Genomic DNA, 22,341 nt, shown 5'->3' with positions numbered 1-22,341 from the left:
CCATGTATGGTAATGCTGTCACTTCCCTGTTCGCGTCTGCCTCGCGCCCTTATAGGTCCATGCTCGCGCTTCCCGCCACTGAAAGTGTTCCGGAAGGAAGGTAACCAATCACAACGGAGTGGGGTTTGCAGGAGGGGGGAGGGGAGCGGAGATTGCCGAAGCACAAGCGGAGGGAGCGGAGATGGCCGAAGCACACACACTCAAGTGTTGACAGGACGTGCTGGATCGCCAAAATAAGAGAAAGAGCTTCCCGAAAATCTACATAGTTTTTTGTGATGTGATTCGTGTCAGGTTGCTCTATAGCAGTGTAAAACAAGAAATTAAGACCAGAAAAGTAGTATAATAGGTCCTCTTTAACGGTTTTTTTTTTATGTTGTTTTTGATGGTGTGTTTTTCTGGAAGCCTGAAAAATGGCATTCGGGCCAGCCCTACCCCTCTCCTAAATTACCTTGAGTAATTCTAGCGACCACGTGAACACGGACAATCTCCTGTTGTTTGCTACATGATCCACACATTTTCCGGGTCAGATTTCCTTGATATTTTCTGGATTTCATGGGTGAAAGGGGCTTGTAAAAACCTCAAATCTTTCTTGGGTATCTTAACAGACACCAGCTGATAGTAGACTTAATACGCCCTCAAAGCTGGCTTTTGAAACTGCCTGTACAGAGTGTTTATTACATTTAACACTGTTATTGGTCCATTAAATTGCATTTTTGGCATTCGCTGTCCTCAGGTCAATAGATTTTAATGATCAAGGAAACCTGACTGATGCGATTGCCAAGAAAAATTTAACTTTTTTTGACCACATGGAAAAAAATACGGTAAGCTTAGTTCTTTCTCCTCTTTCCCAATTTGCCTGATTTTCAGATCTTGTGTTGAAGAGCTGTCACCTGACCTGAGGCCGTCTTGATCACATTAGTTTTGAATTACGCCCACCGTCATCCATTTTCCTCCTGATAAACTGAAGTACCAAGATAAGCTCATGTTGCTCTCTAAGATGCTTGTGGCATATTAAAAGATGGAAGGCTCTGCCCCGTCCTGCCATGCTCTGTTTGGCCTCTCCCTGTGAGAATGTGACCCTACGCTGATTAATCTGTTTTTAACTATGTTTGGCCCCCCGCCACAGCCACGGGCCCACACTCTCTCTCTGTTCTTTATTATATCGCTTCTTTCAGAGCTGAACACTGGCTGGGGACGGCTGTTTGCCCTGTCTTTCTCCTTCTCTCGTCTGAAACATTCTCCTTTAACACAAGGATTTCCTATTCTCCTCTAATAGACCCGCTTATTCACCAAAACATATCTATTCTATTCAACCCGTTAACCTGTTGGTTCAATGCAATTGAGATAACAGCAAGCTTTTACAAAGTTTTTTTTTTTTACTTATCTTTTTCTTCACTAATTTTTTGGGGCATTTAGCTGACCTTATACCAAGAGAAACTGCCCTATACCTCCCCCTCCCTTTCTAGTCCTTTCTAGCCCTTCTATCAGCCACATCCTGTACATCTCTCTATCCCTCTTTCACTCCCACCCTCGTCCTCCTCCTTCCCTCACACTGTCTCTCTGTGGCGGTAATAAGCTGAACATTGCATTACAGTTTCCATTCATGCGTGCCTCTCTGATCTTCTCTGTGTGAATGCGGGTCCTGCGGTGCCCGCTGGCCCCAGCAGCAGACTCTGAAAGCTGGAGGCTAATACTCGCGGGTCACGGCTGACTGCTACATAATAAAATATGTCTGCGTTTAAAGTGCTGCCACTGTCCTAATGTCATTGTGAGCATTGAGAGGACAATCAAGCGTTGAAATGTGATTTGGATTTGCCACGTTTAACTACTTTGACCAAAACAGGACAGTACAAACCTTGCAAATCCATCCATTTAACCAAGTGGAAATGTTTGTATTTTAGATTGTTAGTAGATATTATGTTATTATCCAGACAGAAAAAAATTAGGGACATTTTAACGGGAGGAGGAAGTATTCTCTGTACATGTGACTGTTGTTAAAACACAGTCACACCTACTCATTCAATCTGAAGCGGGCTATCTGTGTGTGTCTGAGTTGATGTGACGTGTTTTTCTCCTGTTGAACCGACAGGGTCAGAATCAGGATGAAAACTCACTTACACAGCACACACACACACACACACACACGGATGTTCCCATAGCCTTTCCGAATGGTTAAGCAATATCTCTCACTCTCTGTCACACTCACTCAGTCTCTTCCTCTTTGCTTGTTTCTGTATTCCTTCGTTTCTCCCTTTGTCGCTCCATCTCTACTTTTGTGTCTGTGCCTTTCTACCCCTCACAAGATGAGGGAGAGAAACATACAAATATGAATGGAGCTCAGTCTGCGCTTGCATTTGGAATGCTCTCCCAGCCTAAACTAACGCCGAAGTGACAACACATCAAATCCTGCCTATGGAGGAGTTATAGAATATTTAAGTTGACAAAAAAAGAAGCATAGTTTGGTTTTACTGTTCCTTTAAGACAAAGCAGTTTCATCTAGTATTTTCTATCACAGACAGTGTAAGTGAGACACCAATATGAATCATATCAGTATCATCTTATATCATATGAGACTGAACTAACAATAGCACCAGTTATGCCACCAGCATAACTGTCACATATTGTTTCGTTAGCTTATCGAATTTTCAAGGCACTCATTGTAGCCAACCCGGAGTAGTTCGTTCCATCCACCTTTAATGAGCAGATTCTCCCCACCAGAGCAACCAATTAAGGCTTCTCTCATTAGTGGGTTTGACAGAGCCGCCACTGTTCTACACATCCTGAGAGTCTGAGAATGAACATGGCTCTGATGATTATAGATAAACTGTATACACACACACACACAGACAGTCAGACAGAGAGAGACAGAGAGACCCGACAGGAAGAGCCACCAGAGTGATAGACGTGCTCGTTTGTGAAGTATGTGCTGTTCAACTGTTAAAACTTGTTCTCGTTAGTTGGCGGGCTCGGTTTTGTAAATGTATTTAATTCCAAAGTCAAACAGGGTCTAGGGCCTTCAGCAGGCATTATAAAAAGGTACCATCATTCTGGAAAAAAAATTAAAATACAATAGCAGGGCTACCAACAATCATATAGGGTCTGTCATGGTTGTTATCAATGGTGCAGAATGCATGCATTGCAACAAGCACCTATCAGACAGTCATTGATAAGGCCAGATATGTTTTTGTTCAGAAAAGATCAGCTGTTTCTTGAGAAGCAGCCAACTTCATAAAAGCTGGCACCACACAGACAATGTTTCATTTCCTCAACATTGAAATAGGTTGATGTTGTGTATATATATGGGTTTGCCAATTGCCGCAGACATTTTTTCTTTTCTTTTTTTACACGTCAGCACAATCTAAGCACGGTTGGTCGGCCAGCCTATCTGTCCGTCTGTGAAGAAGTTGAACCTTTGCCATCTGTCAAACAAAGTGTAATGCAAAGCACAGTCATATACAGTACTATATGTACGAACAGTAGCAGGAGTGTGTTGAGAAAGCAAGACCCATTTTTTTATCATGAACTTATGATGCTGTCAAAGGCAGACCTTGATCTTAACATAGGAAAGTGTAATACCAACTTTAAGCCATTCAAATTAATAATTTACTGAATAAATGTGCCACACACAGAATTGTGGACGTCATAATCAAATTAAAGCTTTAACAGAAGTGCAACTGATCATTTGACCAATTTATCAAGAAAAAATAAGATGAAAATATGATCAGTTGATAAGGGATGTCCTCACCAAATTATTTTTAAATTATTAAGATACACAACAGACTAATCACTATTGGATAGTAGCCTATCATTACAAAAAAATACTGGTGGTGTTGCCACAGTCCCATCTTTCTTTGTATCAACACATCATGGGACGAACCCCATCTTCTTTAAAATCCATTAACAAAAGTCAAACAAACTAGGACTGCATTTCCCAAACATCCTTGTTGAAACCACTTCCCGGGCATGAGACCATGTGAACCGAAACCTTTGGGAATAGTAGGCTACAACAACGTGGTGTTTTTGGTGATGCTGCAGCTGCGACGAGCACGAACAAACGAATAACATCGCTTCACAACAACAAATAAAACGGCAAGAAAATACATGTAGCCTAGTTAACAACAGCTAGGTGCTTAAGAAAACAACGGCCAAAAACATGAACGCGGATGTTCGACCAGCCTTTTCAAAACGCAACGAGTACGTTAGCATTGAGTAGAATAAAGTAAACCAACCGCCAACGGTAACCCATCGTTAACGTAGCGGGTAGACTTCACCTATCCACATACCAGGAAATACAACCACCGCTAACGTAACTGTTTTATTTGTTTCACTTGTCAAAACATGTCCCTTACGCTGGTTTTTACCTGGGCTTAATATATATTTATATATATACCGAGCCTTTGATGCTAGCCACAATACACACGTCCGAGCGAGACGCCGCGCGACATGAAAGTAGTTTGGATGGTGATAACAGGGATATTGTGGAGGAAGATAGGCGCCACCATGACCAAGGTAGCCGATGACTCCTACTCCACATAACGGGATATCAGGAGGAAGCTTACCGGTTGCTTGACCATTTCAGAAAACTGTTTCCAGTTAATGTATCTGTTAGTGCATATAAATATGAACTACACCAAAAAAAACGACTTCAACCCCGCTCAATATATGAAAAGCATCGAACCAGACCTCCTTAGCTAATGTGTATAGCACGTGATTTAAAAGGTGGTTCAAATGAAGCGTTACCTGTTGTAATTTCCAGCGAAGCGTGTGGGGGAACGTTTCCTAACGTGGCCTCTCGCTCTGTTCTCCTCCTAAAAAGTAACGTAGGCTACGTCCCTCTATCTCAGCCTCCAAAAATCTCCACTACAGTCCCAAACCGAAAATCTGGCTTCAGCTCAAAGCAGACGTGTCCATCATCCCCAAGACCCACCCCATACAGTGAAAAATACCGTTTGGACGTCGCTCATTGGCTCAGAGAGGTTACTGTATTAGATCTTGAGATTTGATTGGTCGCCCACGCTGTCCATCTGCGTTGGAGGGCCGTTCGATGCAGATGTGGCAGTGATGGTGTGGCGAGCTAGCTCTCTCTAGAGGGCGAACTGGATAACTACAATGTTATGATTATTTGTTTCACCGTTTTTCCCCTACATTTTAAGTCCATAATTGTTTTGGTTTGTAGTTACTATACACGTTATAGCCTGCCAACGTTTGGCCAGTAGGCTAATCCCAAATGAATGGATGTTTCACAAGATTTGCAGGTTGCTTCAAAATAATTAAGATTCAATGGGCTTGTGTAGGCATATGTCTTAAATCATAGTTATGGTGCTGTTCAAGATATACAGTACACTTCCTCTCATAATAAAACTATAAAATTATGAAGTTTTTCAATTAATATTTTCCTTGTATTGTCTATGGACAGAAGTTTATTTTGCCTTCTTGCAAACCATTTTTTCTCATCTTCATAAATTCTGTTTTCTCTAACATAATTCACATTAGGCAAATTGCAGACCCATATACGATGATAGTTTTCATTGCTCTAACATGAGCTGTCTAATCTAATCCAAACCAATGTTTGAGAAACGCTGCAGTGCAGTAATATCAATATTTATGGTCAGTTGGCGACCGGGACCCCTTGATGAAGCTAGTGGTAGCCTATGTGTTCTGTAAGCCACATAGAAGGGTTTTAATTTACTATTTTAAATAAAAATATACGTATATATGTAAAAAGTATAAAACTGCTTCACAGTAACAATAAAATTGCAACTTATGCTTTACATCTCTGTTTAAAATTGACACCAAAAATCTGCGCAAACACACACACACAAACATTCAAGCACCCCTTCCATATGTATAGGCTATGTAACCACACTCAGATTAGATAAGCTCAAGTAATTGGTTTATAGTGTGAGGCAGCGTGGAGATTTGACATCAACGAAAGAGGAGGCGTAAACAAGCACACAGGAACAACACCAATGTACAGAAGAATATTACAAACATCTACAGGGCATAGTGTACAGAGTGAGGTGACAATAATCAAAATATGGCTGCTATTGTAGTATATAGGCTAGTAGGGCCGGTTTCAGTGGACTCACCATAAGTAGAGTGGCATGGATCCGGCAGAGGAGGACAGTAGGCCAGTAGAGTGTGCACACACAAGCATAGAGGAACAGAGAGCAGAAGAAACAGATAATCAGACGTGGCTTCTGCCTTATTTCATGTTACATCATCAACATGTTTCTTTTATGAGCTGCATCTGCGGCAGTTGTACACCTCAGATGTAGCCGAAAAATCCAGGTCAAGTATTGAGGGGTTATAATAACATTATTTCATGCAATTAAGTCAAAAGTCTGAGTCAAAGTTAGATTCAATTGATTTTACTTGTAATGTTTGTTTGGTTTCAGAATGAGTCTTGATTCCTGTTCCCCCAGGACTGAATGCATAATCCATAATGGTCTTGTGGGAAGAAGAAAAGAAAGACAGCACACCGCAGAACTCCTCTGAGGGCGTGACAGCAAACAGTCCCCATCACTCTCCATTTTATTGACATAATATCAACATGTAAGGAGAGCGAAAGGAAACACGCCCACGCCCGGAGCGCTTAATCACACAAATAATACGTGGGATAAGTGAGTTAAGAGTCACAACCTCCTTGTGTCCCTCAAGTCTAGGACCATTTTGACTCCCCGGTCCTTGAATTGAATTGCTAACCCTGATTGCAGCCTGCTGAGGAGGACGCACACAGAGAACAGCTTGACCTTTTATCAGTCTCGGTTTTGGATCGCGATAAAAAGAAAATACAGGGTAGCCCAGAGGGTAATTTGATCTCATCAATCCTGACAATGTGAGGGGCTGTCTAAGGACAACCCAATCAGCCTTCTCAACAACAAAACTCAAATCTGCTAAATAAGTAATAACAAGCTGATTGCTTTGTTTGTTTGGCTTCACACAACCACATCAAAGTCAACTCCAGAACACTAGTGTCGTATAGGTAGAATGAAGGCCATGAAAAGTTTCTCATGGTTTTCTCGGTTCTATGGCAGTTTATTCTTTAACCATGCAGTCCCAAGATACAGCCTTAACATTTAGCACATTGATCAAATCACAATGAATGAATGAATCAAGTCTAGCTACAACATGCTACTCCTCTGTGCTTCTCTGGATCTCTAAAGCCAAAGAAAAGTAGTAAAGAAAGTAAGAAAAGTGTACCTGATTGTCAAAGGTTCCATAGTGCAGTGATACTTCCCACACCGAGATTAAGAACAATCGTAGGCCTTGAGTCTACAATTTATCAGCCCGACCTGATCTAAGGTCTCTCTCTCTCTCTCTGCTGTGCTGTGTCTCTCCACCGCCTCTCTTGCCCTACAGAAACCTCTCAGTGCACACAGCGGTTGGATCTTTGCCCTCTGCTACTGAACGCCTGGGCTTGAATGCGTTGAGCCTACCAACCACACTCTGGCAGTGTCCTCGCTGTATACCAACAGATTGCGCTAGTGTCGATACGCTAACAGGCTTGGCACAGTGTCCTATGGCCAGGGAGCTATAGTGGGCTATAGCTAGCTGTTGGGTTTCTCGTGCAGGCATGAGAGATCAAGCCAGTGCAGATTCTCTGAGGGGATTAGTGGAGAGCCCTTCTGAGGGGAATTACCCTGATGCAGCCATCTGGACAGCAAAACATTGCCCACCAGATCAACTAAAGTCCAGCTAACCTTTGGCCTTAACAGTCGACTATTGCTCAGTCATCCTCCTACCTTGACCCACTCAACCCTGGCCTGCCCCCTAATTTTAAACACTTTATTGATTAGATGCACTGTGGATGAAAGCATGCTTAAACCCAGTGGCTTAAAGGTGCAGTCAGCAATTCTAGAGAACGTTTGCTGTCAAAATCACATTTTGTCAGAATCAGAGAATATCTCCTCAAGATTTGCTACCTGTCCGTATGTCTGTGTGTGCGCTGAAATAAAAGCCAGTGTTATTACAAAGTCTAGGCTTTGTAAACTGGTAAATAAAGGGGGCCCACCGTAGCTAGCAACATGCGTATTAACAGGGGATTTTTTTCCCAGTGCACACACAGTACGGGTAGGTAGTGAGTTTGTGAGGAGATTTTATCAGATTTTGACAAAAAGGGATTTTGACAACAAGTGTTCTCCAGAATAGCTGACTCGTCCTTTTATTATGGAATCTATTATTCCAAGACTAAGGCAATACTGCTATACATTTACGATACCAGAAATAACATATGTTCCTCCTTTAGTGTTCACAATTGTTCTCAGTTTGTTTATGGAGCCACATTGCCATGCATTTTCCTTATTATAAATGCGAACCATCAATTAAAGAGTTACACCTTTGGGTTAGCCACAACAATTGTACAAATACTTGTTGAAGAGAAAATTCCACATGCTCCATAAGAAGCCAGCTGACTTCATTCAAGTATAATTAGACAACTCTACTGGACATAAACGCAGCCAGTTCCTCTTAAGTGACAGCTATTTTATTTTAATTTATTTTTTCAAAAAAAGTTATTTGTTGTCTGATACATTTACTGCAGACACCACTGTTCTGGAGGAAACACATCTGGTTGATCATGTGCAACAGAATTACACTGAAACTGCATCCGCACACCTCAGGGTACATAATGCAAACCACCATGTGTGGTCAGCAATGGAGGACACACTCATTGCTCTCTTTTCTGGCATTTTAGTGCTCACACACATCAGAATTACACAATCACATGGACCAAGCCGTCCGACTGTGCTATTATAGGAACATATTGTGTAGAAATAAATCGTGAAAATATCATATTGCACTGTTGCCTACAGTACGCGTGGATACACAAACAAACAGGTTCAACTGCGACTACACTCCCAGCCTAAGTCCATGCACAAGCTTTTAACCCCTACGCTAAAAAACAATGAATCCCAACATAATACAAACACACACACACACACACACACACACACACACACACACACACACACACACATCAAAGTGTATTTTACCTGACAACTAAATGAGAATCAGCTGGGACCAACTGCTAGGCTGGACTGAGCATTTCCTCGGTGTGATTCCACTTCTCTCCTTCCACGCCGTCTTCTCGTGTGTCCAACAAATACAGAGACATTGAACAAATACTTCACACCTGTTTGTTTTATGTTAGGTTAACCACCAGCTCCCTCCCTCCCTCTCTCACTCACTCACTCCTTCTCTTCCTCGTACACTTCTTTGAGTGAGTGTGTTGTAACTCTAAACTCCAGGATAAGGTGACGGCTGAGGGAGAGAGAGAGAGAAATCATTAAATAAAGAAGAAACAATCTTGTGGACAGTCCGAAATATAAAGGAGACAGCATATGAGAAAAGAGGTGTTGTTTTTTGCAGGGTGTACCATGGGTTGTACCCTTCATCACTAGCAGTAAACAAGATAGGAAAAAGAAAATGTCAGTTTACTCTAAAACTTGTTCTTCAGTCAGTGCTAAAAAAGTGTGTGTGTGTGTGTGTGTGTGTGTGTGTGTGTGTGCGTGTGTGTTTGTGATGGAGTTATCAGTCATAGGTGTGTCTTGAATTAACAAAGCTGAAAGGGTAAAATACATTATTCTGTTTGTATATTGTGTGTTCATTTGGGTGAGCATGGCAAATGTGGAGAACCGCACTCCCATATACATTGAACTGGTACTAAGAATAGCTCTGTGTTGTTATGTATTGAACCAGCCCCTGTAATTGCAGAGTGTATTACCCACATTTTTAATCTTTCTATATCTTCCTGCGTTATTCCAAGGATCTGGAAATCAGCTTGTGTCCTTCCTTTGTATAAAGCGGGAGAAAAAACTGACCCTAATAACTATAGGCCAATATCCAGACTGTCATGTCTGTCAAAAACGCTGGAATCCCTTATTAATAACCAATTGAAAACATTTCTCTCAAGTCACACTATTTTATCTGTTCACCAATCTGGTTTTAGAACTAACCATAGCACTATCTCTGCCATCACTCTGGTTACTAACAATATTGTCTCTGCCTTAGATAATAGTAAACACTGTGCTGCCCTCTTTATTGATCTCAGTAAAGCCTTTGATACAGTAGACCATTCTTTACTATTAGATAAATTGGCTAACATTGGTCTTAGTGAAAATGCGTGTAGCTGGTTCAGTAATTACCTTTCTGACCGATCTCAATGTGTGAAGCTAGGTAATATCCAATCTGGTTTCTTACCCATAACCAAAGGTGTTCCACAAGGTTCAATTTTAGGTCCGGTGCTATTCACCATCTACATCAATGATATTGTGTCTCTTGTCAGTGGTTGTCAAATCCATTTATATGCTGATGACACCATTTTGTACTGTGTTGCTGACTCTGCAAAGTCAGCTATTGAGAATCTGCAACTGTCCTTTAATGCTCTTCAGAATGCTCTTATTTCACTTAAACTTGTCCTTAACCAGACTAAAACTAAATTCATGTTGTTCTCTAGGGCTAGAGAATTGGACAACAGTGCATGCATCTATGCTGTAAACGGTTCTTTGATCGAAAAAGTCTCTGAATATAAGTACCTTGGTATCTGGCTAGATGAGAAGCTCACTTTTAAACCCCATATTGACAAACTTGTTCTCAAATCTCGTCAAAAAATTGGTTTTTTATATCGGAACAGAACAAGTTTCCCAAAAATTTGTAGGAAAAGGGTAATCGAAGCAGTGTTTTTATCAGTGTTGGATTATGGAGATATAGTTTATAGACATGCCTCTGCTACTGCCCTAAAACCCCTTGACTCGGTGTACCATTCAGCCCTTAGATTCATTACAGGTGATCCTTTTAAAACTCATCACTGTTCCCTGTATGAAAAAGTCGGCTGGACATCCCTGTCATTAAGACGTGAGTTACATTGGTTTTTATTTATTTTTAAATCCTTAATTGGTAAACAGCCACCTTATTTATCAGCTATGCTCGACTGGAACTCTCAGTCTTTTAATACCCGATCCAGTGAGCTGCTGCTTTTAAAGGTTCCTAGAGTTCACTCTAAGTTGGGAACAACTGCTTTTAGCTATAGTGCCCCCACCTCTTGGAATGCCCTTCAGAGCAACTTCAATATGACCATTCTCCCCACTTTTTCTTCTTTTAAATCTATGATTTCTGATTTTCACCATCACCACTGCATTTGTTTTAACTGAATTAATTTTTTAAGCTCTTTTATTGTAATTTTTATTTCTTTTGATCTTTTTTATCTTGCTAGGATTTTGTGTTTCTCTGTTTTATTCTGTCACTCTGTTGTTATTGTTGTTGTTGTGTTGTGTGCGCTCGTCGGCGTTGTAAATGAGGGGAACCTCAATGCCTTTCGAGTTTGAATAAATAAAGGTTTCAATCAATTAACACCATACCTTATTAACATGTATTAGACATCTGTAAATCTTTTCAGCATCTCAAGTCACAACCATTTTACACACCATGTCCCAAATAAATGAATCACCAACTAAAATGAATGAAACACAATTTTTCCGTATGCCTTATAGCCTGATAAGCTTTACTGAAGAGATGCTGTTAGTAGTTTTAAGTAGTAGCTATCAAGGCTATTTTGAATAGCCTGAATACTATATACAAGGGGTTTTCAAAGTGTGAGAGAGTGAGCCCCCCCTCAGAGAAAAAATTTCAGCGGAGCCCCCCCCCCACACCAAAAAAGAAATATCTAAATCCCTGTGTGTTTTGAAAGATATTTTAATTATATTTAAAACACATTTTAAACATATTTTTGAAACATTCTAAACATATTTGTGCGTTTAAATTTTTTTTTAGACATTTTAACATCTTTATCTAAGTATGTTTTTGTTTTGCTTTTTTAAAATACATTTGAACATCTTAATCCAGTGGTTTAATCCTGCTTCCTTTAAGCATGGATAGTAGTGACTGAGTGTGCAGCGGAGTGAAAAAGAGACTTGCCCAAATGATTGACTATTGTTAAATGTCATTCACACCCCCAGTGTTTTTTCTCTAGTGCCTCCAATGTCCTGCATTGGGTGAAAATAGTAGCCAGCGGAGAAGCAGACTCTCCTAGGAGGGTCCGGGGGTATGCCCCCCCGGGAGTTTTTTTTAACCTTTTTAAAGTGAAATGCATGAATCTGGTGCACTTTGAGAGGAAAATTAAGAGGCTAAATCTGAGGAAATTTGTGTCAACAAATAATTTGGAGACGCTGGGTCGGATGAATTAGAAGCCATTGAAGAAAGACACATGGATTTTCCATAAAAATATTAATTTAAAATAATATGCAGGGTCCTCTGGGTTGGGCTTGGAGCTCTTTATCTTTTACGGGACATATTTCTCTGTAATATAGTGAATACATTTAAATGCAGTGAGAGGAACGAAGCAGAAGAACTCTTGTCCAGCTATTATTATTTACACAGACAAGGCTGAAATAGGCTATGGACTATACACACTGCATGGGAAACTGAAGGCAGCCCCATTTCCAAATGTTTTTAAATAAACTCAATACACACTGTGCTAGGACATGAACGTGACGTGATCAGTTAACCTCGGATTATCTCCCAGATGATCTGATTCAATTATTAGGCTAGTAGCTATTGTAGACCAAAACATTGTATTCATTTGTTTGTATGATAACTTACATTTGCTTAATATGATGTTAATATCAAAAACACAAACTCAAAAAAAAAACAGTTTGAAAACCACTGCTGTATACTACTACTAATACTCATATACTGAGTGGCCACAAGAGAGCAGCAGATCCCCTTTGCATCGATAGAGTCTAATCTTCATCAATGACAGAAAAGTGCAAACAAAGACAACCCCAGCTTCAGTTTCACTTCATCTAGGGCAAATTTGATGAATGCTATCTCGAAAAACAAAATGATTTTTGTTGCAAAGAAAGAAGATTATCTTTATTCAAGAATAAAGATTTGGATTCATTTGTCCGTGAGAAGAGTCCCTGTTTTCCCCCTGATATGTGGTTGTTGTCTTGTTGGGGTTTTCTTTCATTCTTTTGCCATCCACACAAAGCCACAGGGTCAGACTGAAGCCTTCCCAGAAGAAAAGGGAATAAGGGTATTTATTTTGTGTATTTCATACGAGGAAAGCTGAGAAAAAACACTTCAAAGATAAAATACTCGCTAGATAAATATGATGACCCAGATAAACGTCATAAGTTGTCCCTATTACGGACTTCAAATATAATGAAATAAAACATTTAAAAAACTAACATTGTCAATGTAAAATGAGTTGGATGATGCCATTACATTATACTGACTCTCCAAGTGACTTACTTCAAGATTCATTTTCTAATTTAATGACCAATACAAACTTGTTTAATAACTTTCCTTTTTTTTCAACTTTATTTGAATGGTATTTGTTACAAGCAAACATTTAATTTATCTTGTACGTTTCCATCACTCTCGGTGTGAATTCAGTTTAAATCTATAATTGCTTTGGTTATATTCTGCAAGCAGAGGCAACACCACTGTGTTTGTTCTGATTGCAATACATTATTTAAAGGAACAGATTAGAGAAAAATGTAAACTGCTGTTTATTCCAGCTGGAGGTTTGTTCCCGGGAATACTTTAGTTTTATGCCAAGTAGACAATAGTTTTTTCCAGCAGCCACCTGCAGTCCAGACACACTGTCCGCCCTCCAATTTATCTCAGACAAACTTGACGTCAGTGTTTCATGCTTAGACTGGAAACACTGAAAATAATCTCACTCTAGTATCTATGGTAACAAGCTGCAACCATTTTCCCAACTTCCACAACCAGGATTGGATTTGGCGATAGTCTCTCCGGTAGGATGCAATGACGCTAGCCAATAGTTAGAATAATGAAACTTGTTATTCTTTAAAAGAAATGTGAACCACTGAAACAATCACTGCCCCACAATGATACAGGTCAGAATATTTAAGAGTGTGTGTGTGTGTGTGTGTGTGTGTGTGCAGAGCCGGCCCAAGCCTTCAGGGGGCCCTAAGCGAAATATGATTAGGGGGCCCCTCTCCAATGTTAGCGCTGCTGAAACTATAGATCTTTGTTAAATATCATTCACACACCCAGTGTTTTCTGCTAGTGCCTCCACTGTGTGAAAATATTAGTCAGCCGAGATTCAGACCCTCCTAGGGGGGTCCGGGGGTATTCCCCCCCCGGGAGATTTTTTTTAACCTTTTTAAAGTGAAATGCATGAATCTGGTGCACTTTGAGAAGAAAATTATGAGGCTAAATCTGAGAAATTTTGTGTGAACAAATAATTTGGAGACACTGGGTCAGATGAATTAGAAGCTATTGAAGGACACATGGATTTTCCATAAAAATATTAATATAAAATAAAATATTATGGAGGGTCCTCTGGGTTGGGCTTGGAGCTCTTTTTCTTTTACGGGAAATATTTCTCTGTAATATAATGAATGCATTTAAGATCACTTTTTTTGCATTTTCAAGCTTTTTTATTAGATAGTACAGCGTTGAAATGGGGAGACAGAGAGAGAGAGGGGGGATGACCTGCAGTAAAGGTCCACGGGTCCGATTCGAACCCGCCACCACTGCAACGAAGGCCGTAGCCAATATGGTACGCGCTCTATCCACTACGCCACCGGAGCGCCCCAATGAATGCATTTAAATGCAGTGTGAGGAACTAAGCAGAAGAACTCTGTTGTCCAGCTACTGTATCTTTTTTTCCACAGACAAGGCTGAAATAGGCTATAGACTATACACAGTGCATGGGCAACTGAGGGCAGCCCCATTTCCAATTGTTTTTAAATAAACTCAATACACACTGTGCATGGATGTGAACGTGACATGATCAGATAATTTCGGATTTCCTCCCAGATGAACTGATTACATTTTTAGGCTATTAATTATCTAGACCAAAACATTTTATTCCTTTTTTTGTATGATAACTCACATTTGCATAATATGACGTTGATATCAAACACAAACTAAAAAAAAAAATATATATTTTTGTTTTTTGGAGGGGGCCCCCCAGGCAGTCGGGGGCCCTAAGCGGCCGCTTAGTTCGCTTATGCCTCGGGCCGGCTCTGTGTGTGTGTGTGTGTGTGTGTGTGTGTGTGTGTGTGTGTGTGTGTGTGCGTGTGTGAGTGTGTCAGACCTGTAAGCCTGTCAGCATTCAGTCCTTCACAGTGAATTTTAAATACCAAGAAAACTGTCATATAAATGGTTCAGGAATCAAGAAGTTCCTCAAAGAGTTCCTTGAACCACACCTGCGGTCAACTTTTCTCCACCCCTGATTAAGAGCCAGGGCAAAGCTGTACCGAACCCTTCTGAGATATCTGACAGTGTACCACCTCTTTTAGGCCAAAGTCCTTTCATGTTGCCTCCCCAAACACCCTTCATGCCTGTTTTACTGTTAGGCCACAGGTCATAGCTTTGTGGTATTTTTCGGTAGTCCATAAGTGTACTTTGGGCTGTATCCTAAAAGGTGTTCTAAGCCGGACAACTTTTTCCATCACATCCTTCCACAAGAGGGTTCTTAGGTGGGTCGCACAGTATTCGACGCTGATTTGGGCAACATCACATTGGTACAGTGTTGGGGACCACTCATTGAAAGTCAGGGCGTACATCAGTCAGAACTATGAACTTTCTCTAAGTAAACAGGCTATGGGCAACTCACAGGTCATGGGCACACGGAAACAAACACACACAGCTACACGTATGTTCAATGACTTAAGTAACTTTAAAGGGAGATGAAGTTTATTTAACTTTTTTTTTATATTGTAACAAGTTATTATTTACAGACTGATGGATTAAAGACGGAAACCTGAGGAGGAATACCAAACAGCATAAGAAGACATGAAGCTGTAGGTACTGAGATCCTTCAAAATCTGGCTACGAATTGTATTACTGGATATTTTCTGTAATTTATGTTTTGTAATACTTATTGTACTTTTTTAATAACTTTTTTTTTAGATATGTATACGGTGGTAATACACTCTTTGTAATACTATTGTAGTAATATAGTTGTGCAGTCTAGTATTTTTTTGTTTGTTCTGGAAAGTAAGGAAGTTAATTTACTCAACTAGTGGTCTTGAATTTGCACAGGAATTCTCATACTTTTCACAGTGTACTTATTAGTTCCTTTTTACGATTGTACATGTAAAATACATGACTATCTTTATGTTATGGATTTAAATACTATGTAAGGTAGTAAAAAATCAACCCAATACAGCATTATAATGCTGCATACATGTTAATACAATGTAATCATAATCCAATAACACACTGACCACACCATATTAGATAGCCTATAGGCTGTTCTTGCATTGCATAATAGGCTATACAAGTAGCCTACATGTTACTAGGCTAATACAAGTCTACTTTAGTGAAATTGTGAATGCAGGACTTTTAAAGTTACATTGGGGAATTAGGCAACTTTATTAACTTGAGTAAAACATATTTGTAACTCTTCATCCACCACTTAATTCCCAATGCATTCTTATACGAATTCCATTTATTTTAGGCCTATACCCTGCTTTGGCAATACGTCAGTGTGTAGCATAATCATCGTCGTGCCAATAAAGATACATTGATTTTAGTTAAATGAAAATTCTACTTACCTTATAGTTCTATAGACTACCACTAAAAGTGTGGAGAATCACTTTCACTGGGAATGAGCAAAAACAGCAGGTTAGTGTTTCACTTTTGTTTTTAAGTAGGCTATTTGCTGTTGGCTCACACACTTGTGAGCGCATTCTTTAAATGTATCTTTCTAAGGGCTTTTCCCTCCAGCGCTGCACGTGCGCGTGCACGTTGGTGACTACCATGGACGGTGACTACCATACAAACTAGCGGGCGCACAACTTCTCATTTTTTTGGATCCCTCCAGTGGAGAGAGAGAGAGAGAGAGAGAGAGAGAGAGAGAGAGAGAGAGAGAGGGAGAGAGAGAGAGAGAGAGAGAGAGAGGCATTCTCGTCGCTTCCGGCTTCAAACACACAGACAAACAGCGCTTTACTATGAACACAGAGGTCTCGAGCAGCACACATGACAACAGAAACCTCCCGAGAAAACTATTTTATCCCGAGCGCAAACTGGGAGAGGAATTCCCCGGTGAAAACACGAAACGCTTTGAAGTTTTCCCTGAAAGAAGCCGAGAGAAAAGACTCGTGGAAGAGAGAGACATTTTGACATTTTCGTCTACTTCTGCGGAGGAGGAGGAGGTGGAGGAGGAGGAGGAGGAGGAGGAGGAGGAATATTTTTTGGTGAAAAGGTGAAGAAGAAAAAAGAAAGGAGAAGAAGAAGGACGTCGAACAAGTTGGTGTGTGGCAGCAGAAAACAAAAAAACAAAACGAGAGAGAGAGAGAAGCAGACAACAAGTTGTGCTGGTCCAGCGAGACCGTTTAGCTTTGCACTATTGGTGTTTCGAGTGTCAGGGTCTCAAGCGGAGAGGAAGGTTCATCCTCGGTTCAGAACTGTTGGTATCTGGCCGTAACATTACTCACAGACCAATTAAAGTGTTCCCGTAGAGAGCCTCGCAGAGCACGGGACAGCGCCGAGGTAAGACACCACAGGCCCCGCTGTCATGTCAATGTCAGGACCTCCATCTGAGGAGATTGCTGTTTTTTCTTTTTACAGGGTTTATTACACTTTTATACCAGTATATGTAGTATACAGATGGAGAGGTAGCCTAATAGAAGTCTAATAAAGTTGTCAAGCGTATTGGCCTAGTCACCCTTTCAGTAAGTTGGTAAAACTACACCAGTTTATTTGTGTAGTTTTAATAACAATTGTATTCTTATTTTTGAAATAAAAATGTAGGCCTATCTGTATTTACCTACGTCAGAAGCATTACATCTTCCACCCTTTAATAGATTAGAGATGCCCTCATTTTTAGATAGGCTGAAAGCTGGCAGCATTGAAGTGCATCTTAAATTCAGCAGTATTGGCACTCATACCCCATTAATCCCTTCATGGATACCTTTCAACAGCTGTATGTGGCAAAAGTTGTATATGCTAAAACTCAAATATTGATGTCCAAACAATTTTAAATAAATGTGCTTTTGAGCTAAACAACAAAACAGAAAACATCCTCACATGTTTGTACACCATCGCATGAGCTGGAGGCAAGAGAAGATTTGACACTTGTCAAATTTAGGACATAACAAAGTATCATGTTTGTTATGTTTAAGTACGTGCATTATATTACCATTTGAAAGCATGTATTGAAAGGTTATTTCACGGGCTGCTTCTTCAGATTATTTTTCATTATTGATTATTGTGCAGAATTTTTTTATTTTTCATTGTTTGGTTTATAATATGTTAGAATATGCATGGCATCACATTTCTCCAAATGTCAGTTTGTTTTGTCTAGCAACATCCCAAAAGCTATTGGAGCGATGGACTTATTGTTGCAGATCTATTCCTTTTATAATTTAATTTGGTTCCCTCCTAAGGGCCATCTTGAGGTCTTTTTTTTCCTTTCTTGGAACCATTAGGCTTTTACTGTAAGTGTATGTGTTGTTTTCTGCTTTGGGGTGGGTGTGTGTGATAAGGATAAAATCATTTTATGGTGGTTTTGTTTATTGATTATATATTGCAAAAATGTCATCGTATTGCTGTAACCTACCATTTGCTCATGTGCATTTCAAGGCGCAATCATCGTCAGCTTGTCCTAAACGTTCTGACAGCTGAGTTGCCTTAAGCTAACTGTGTGTAGGTTTGTTATTGCCTACTTGTGTAGGCAAGCGGACAGTTGGAATACTCCCACAGGCTGAAAAACAGAGAACACTCCAAGGCGGTTTACGAGGGCAGTTATAACACCATTATCGCCACCAGTTTTGGCAGAAAAACATTGTCTGTTTTTGGTGTTTCAAGGCTCTCTATGGCATATCATCACAGTACAAAGTCATGATCAGAGCCATGGTTTGCTGCTTCATGACTGCTGTCAACACAGTAGGCTACTTGTGATTGTTGAGCATTTTTTAAAGGTTTTTATTGAACTTTGTGGACAGTGTTTACTGTAGAGGAGATGGAGATGTGTAGGCAGCAGAGTTGAGGAGACAAAACCAAGCGGCTCTATTTTTTACTGATTATTTTCTCCGGAGATGTATTCGTATTAGTGTTTGCTTAAGCTGGTCAGTGCATGTCTTCTATTAGGCTGTATGTTGATGAACCACTGTTAAAGCCTTTTCTGTTGGATGCAACGGACCAAAGCTAAGAGTTTTTAAGGCCTTCCCCATACTTGATTGGATAAAACTTTGATGGTCTCTGTCCTTTTGAGCGCAAACAGAAAACAAAAAAGAATAGGATTTTACGGGATTCAGTTTGAAACTGGTCCCCGTTACCCAGTTCTGCTTCATTACAGTGTCTGAGTCGTTTCACAGAAAGCAACCTTCTGCATGAAAGATTCACAATAGACAACTTAACCAAAATAGCCTGTCAACACACCTCTCTTTCCTTCCTCGCTCTCCTTTAATTCACACAGCTCTCTCTCTCTCTCTCTCTCTGTCCTATACTGTCTCTCCATTCCTTCCTCTTTCTCTCTCCGACTTATCTAGTGAATCTTGTTGTTTTCACTAGTTAGTGTCCAATAAGCAGAGGGAAGTGATTAGACGGTGTGAAAAGAAAAAAGCTGCTCCGGTGGTTAGGGAGCTAATCCAGTGACGGGGCCATTCAGATGGTTTCCGTCCGGACTGCGTCATTCCCCAAACAAGGAAATCCCAAATTTGCCCTGTTGTTTATGCCCTCATGTCTTAACTAATCTGCCATCAAAACACATCCCAAGGCACTTTCTGGCAGCTCAGCACATAGAGACGAGTACCAGTGTGCTTGAATGGGCCCCAGAACTGAAACGGGAAAGGATTTGTTTTCTAGACGTTGTTGGAGCTTAATTTGAAGTTGGCTAAATTGTTCTGCAACAAAGAAGTGATTACATGGTGTGAAAAAAGAAAAGAAAAATCAGCCTCTGTTAAGCCGTGCAATAGACACATCACATTTCCCTGCCAGTTTATGGAGATATTCTACTGAAGTATGAAAGGAAAAATTACTCCGTAGCGTGTGTGCTCTGAAAAAAAAACTCACAACTGTTTATACACAGCCTAGGCTCTGTAAACAGGCATCTCATTTGGAGATATTCACTGATTTTGACATAAAGTGATTTTGACCACTTGCATTCTCCAGAATCGTTGACTCCGGCTTTAAAATTTTCCCTAATTTCTCATAAAACTCTGTATAGGGTGATCATCACTTGGCATTTGAATAAAAAATGATTTGCCTATAGTCCAGACTTCACTATTCTACACACACACACACACACACACACACACCGGTAATGACCGTCTTGCTCATGCTTATCTCACGTGTTAGACAAAGCAGACTGAACGTCGTCAACCAAGTGCGGACCAAGTGTCATTGTCTATTGTCTCGGACTAGATAACTACAATTATGAGCCTGTCAGTGTCCATTTAAAAATTCAACCTGCTACCTTCAGAATCTACAGTTTCCCATATTCCTGCATTTGACCTCCCAACAGTCTTTGATTCAGGAGCTAAAATGACCGGTTTTACTTCCTTAAGAAGGCCTTTTTCTTACTGGGGTACAAGACACTTCAATCTGTTGCAATGCTATAATAGAAAGACCAGTAAATGGGTGTCCTTGGAATTTCTTTAAAAAAAAAAGATTAGTGAAATCTTTTTTTTTATTATTTCTAGTTTCATGCAAAAAGAAAATATTTGAACATAAAAAAAACAGCAAATCAGTCCCCTGTTTGGCCTGATAATGAATGACAATGTCTTGAAACAAAACTTGATATATTTGAAGAAAGAAGAGAAGTGCTCCTTCAGTGTCTCTGGGTGTTACGTACACATCTCTCTCTGCGTCACTGCAGACAGGAGGAGATTCCGTAGTTAAACTGTTGCTTGGTCTTTTTCCCCACCCCACTACCTTTCCTTCTCCGCTTTCTTTCTATAGATAATTTTTTTTTGTCAACTCAGCACAAGTCAGTGGATGAGGATTCTCTCTCTACCTCTACACTTCTCTTTCCCTTCATCATGTGCGGCCTTCATGTTCTCCCTGAAAGAATGTGACTTTAAAGTTATTTTATTTTTGAGTTTGTTTGGTCAGGGCTGAAACTCTGGCCATTCTGTTGCTGTTGCTATAGAACAAAGATGAGATGGGTGGAGCAATGAAGCGCTAAACGGTTCACACAGTTAAACTCTTAAGCAGTGTTTAAAGACTTAAAGAAAAATAATATTTGATAGTCTTTGAAAAGGCAAACGTCATACTAATTATTTCCAGTTTGTGGAACAGGTCCGTTAATGATCTCACAATATTATCTCTCTGTCCCTCCCCTATGTTATTGTGCCAATCATTTAGTTTTAATCCCAGCACAAACTGATATCTTTTATTTTGGGGTTAACAAAGAGACTACATGAATAATCTTCTCTGTCCATGACGCAGTTGCGGATGACTTTCCAGGAATGGAAAATTGAACTCCCAGTATCCGTCCCTCTTTTATATATACAGTATATTAAAAAGGAAGGCTTTTATTTCAACTTGTCCTCTCTCATTGTGATTCATAATCTTTGATTATTTGTTTGATACAGTAAAATGAACTTCTGCTTATCTTTTTTTTCTCGCTCATTCTCAGTCTCGGTTGTTGCAGATTTTCCCTGCAGTGAGGAGCTGAATGCAGACGAACCACTGAAAGGCGTTCTCTTGACCTCCCTGCTACTTCGGGGGGACATTGTCAGATGTGTAACCAGCTCTCTACGCCCCTGGCCAGGCCACAGGGATGGCAGCGTCTACCCTGAACCTGAACGGCCTGGGAGTCATGAACAGGTCATTTACTTGCAGTTTAACGAAAATATTTTTGTAGAGGAAATGCATATTTTGAACACGTTTTGCAGCTGAGAAGCTTGTTAGACTGGACTGGTAAGAATACTTTTTACTTCTAAACAGCACGGGAAAATGTATTAAGCAATGCTGTTGCACAACATGTTGATGAAATCAATTGTCCAATCATATATAGCAATTTGCCTGTCCCCTCTCATCTGCAATCCCAGCTGTCAGAGCTACACACTAAGAATGTATAATGTACGGTAATGATAGGTTTGTTGTAATCAGATTACAAATTTTTCATGACTTTTCAGTCCTAATGTCTAGACAGCAGGGCTGTACGCTTATTTTTTTTAGGTGGTAGAACTGGTGCTAGCAAGCAAAAAAAAATCAGTAGCACAAAAATTAATTTAGTAGCACACAAAGTATGATCGAAAACTTGCATAACCTTAACCCATGCATTTCGCTCTAATTACCTTTTAGCCTGTCATCTTGGTCTCATTTGAAATTCTCAATTAATATCATATCCTAGTGTGTGCAGTAATAATTGTAGAAAAATTAATAGGGGTGCACTGATTGCAATTTAGA

The 22,341-nt window shown here is 40.1% G+C and overlaps 2 protein-coding genes across 12 annotated transcripts in view; one reads left to right on the top strand and one right to left on the bottom strand.

Annotated features, from left to right (window-relative positions):
- Nucleotides 1–4,865, bottom strand: part of epb41l2 (erythrocyte membrane protein band 4.1 like 2) — a 50,042-nt gene extending 45,177 nt beyond the window's left edge. For all 9 annotated transcript variants that reach the window (XM_080048129.1, XM_080048136.1, XM_080048130.1 and 6 more), the window contains exon 1: nt 4,741–4,865. The gene's annotated coding sequence lies outside the window, so the exon portion shown is untranslated. The remainder of the gene's footprint in view (nt 1–4,740) is intronic.
- A 12,210-nt stretch (nt 4,866–17,075) lies between these two features.
- LOC307266012 (inositol-trisphosphate 3-kinase B-like) overlaps nt 17,076–22,341 on the top strand; it is a 28,010-nt gene continuing 22,744 nt past the window's right edge. For 2 of the 3 annotated variants that reach the window (XM_080047893.1, XM_080047891.1), the window contains exons 1-2: nt 17,076–17,475; nt 21,566–21,756. In XM_080047893.1, coding sequence (XP_079904019.1) covers nt 21,710–21,756 — 47 coding nt within the window. In that variant the 5' untranslated portion in view covers nt 17,076–17,475; nt 21,566–21,709. The remainder of the gene's footprint in view (nt 17,476–21,565; nt 21,757–22,341) is intronic. The other variant, XM_080047892.1, reaches the window with a different exon arrangement.

Source organism: Ammodytes marinus, assembly GCF_949987685.1.
Source record: "Ammodytes marinus genome assembly, chromosome: 19".
Lineage (NCBI taxonomy): Eukaryota > Metazoa > Chordata > Actinopteri > Uranoscopiformes > Ammodytidae > Ammodytes > Ammodytes marinus.
Note: the sequence above shows the minus strand (reverse complement) of the source record. Positions and strands in the feature narration are given on the sequence as shown.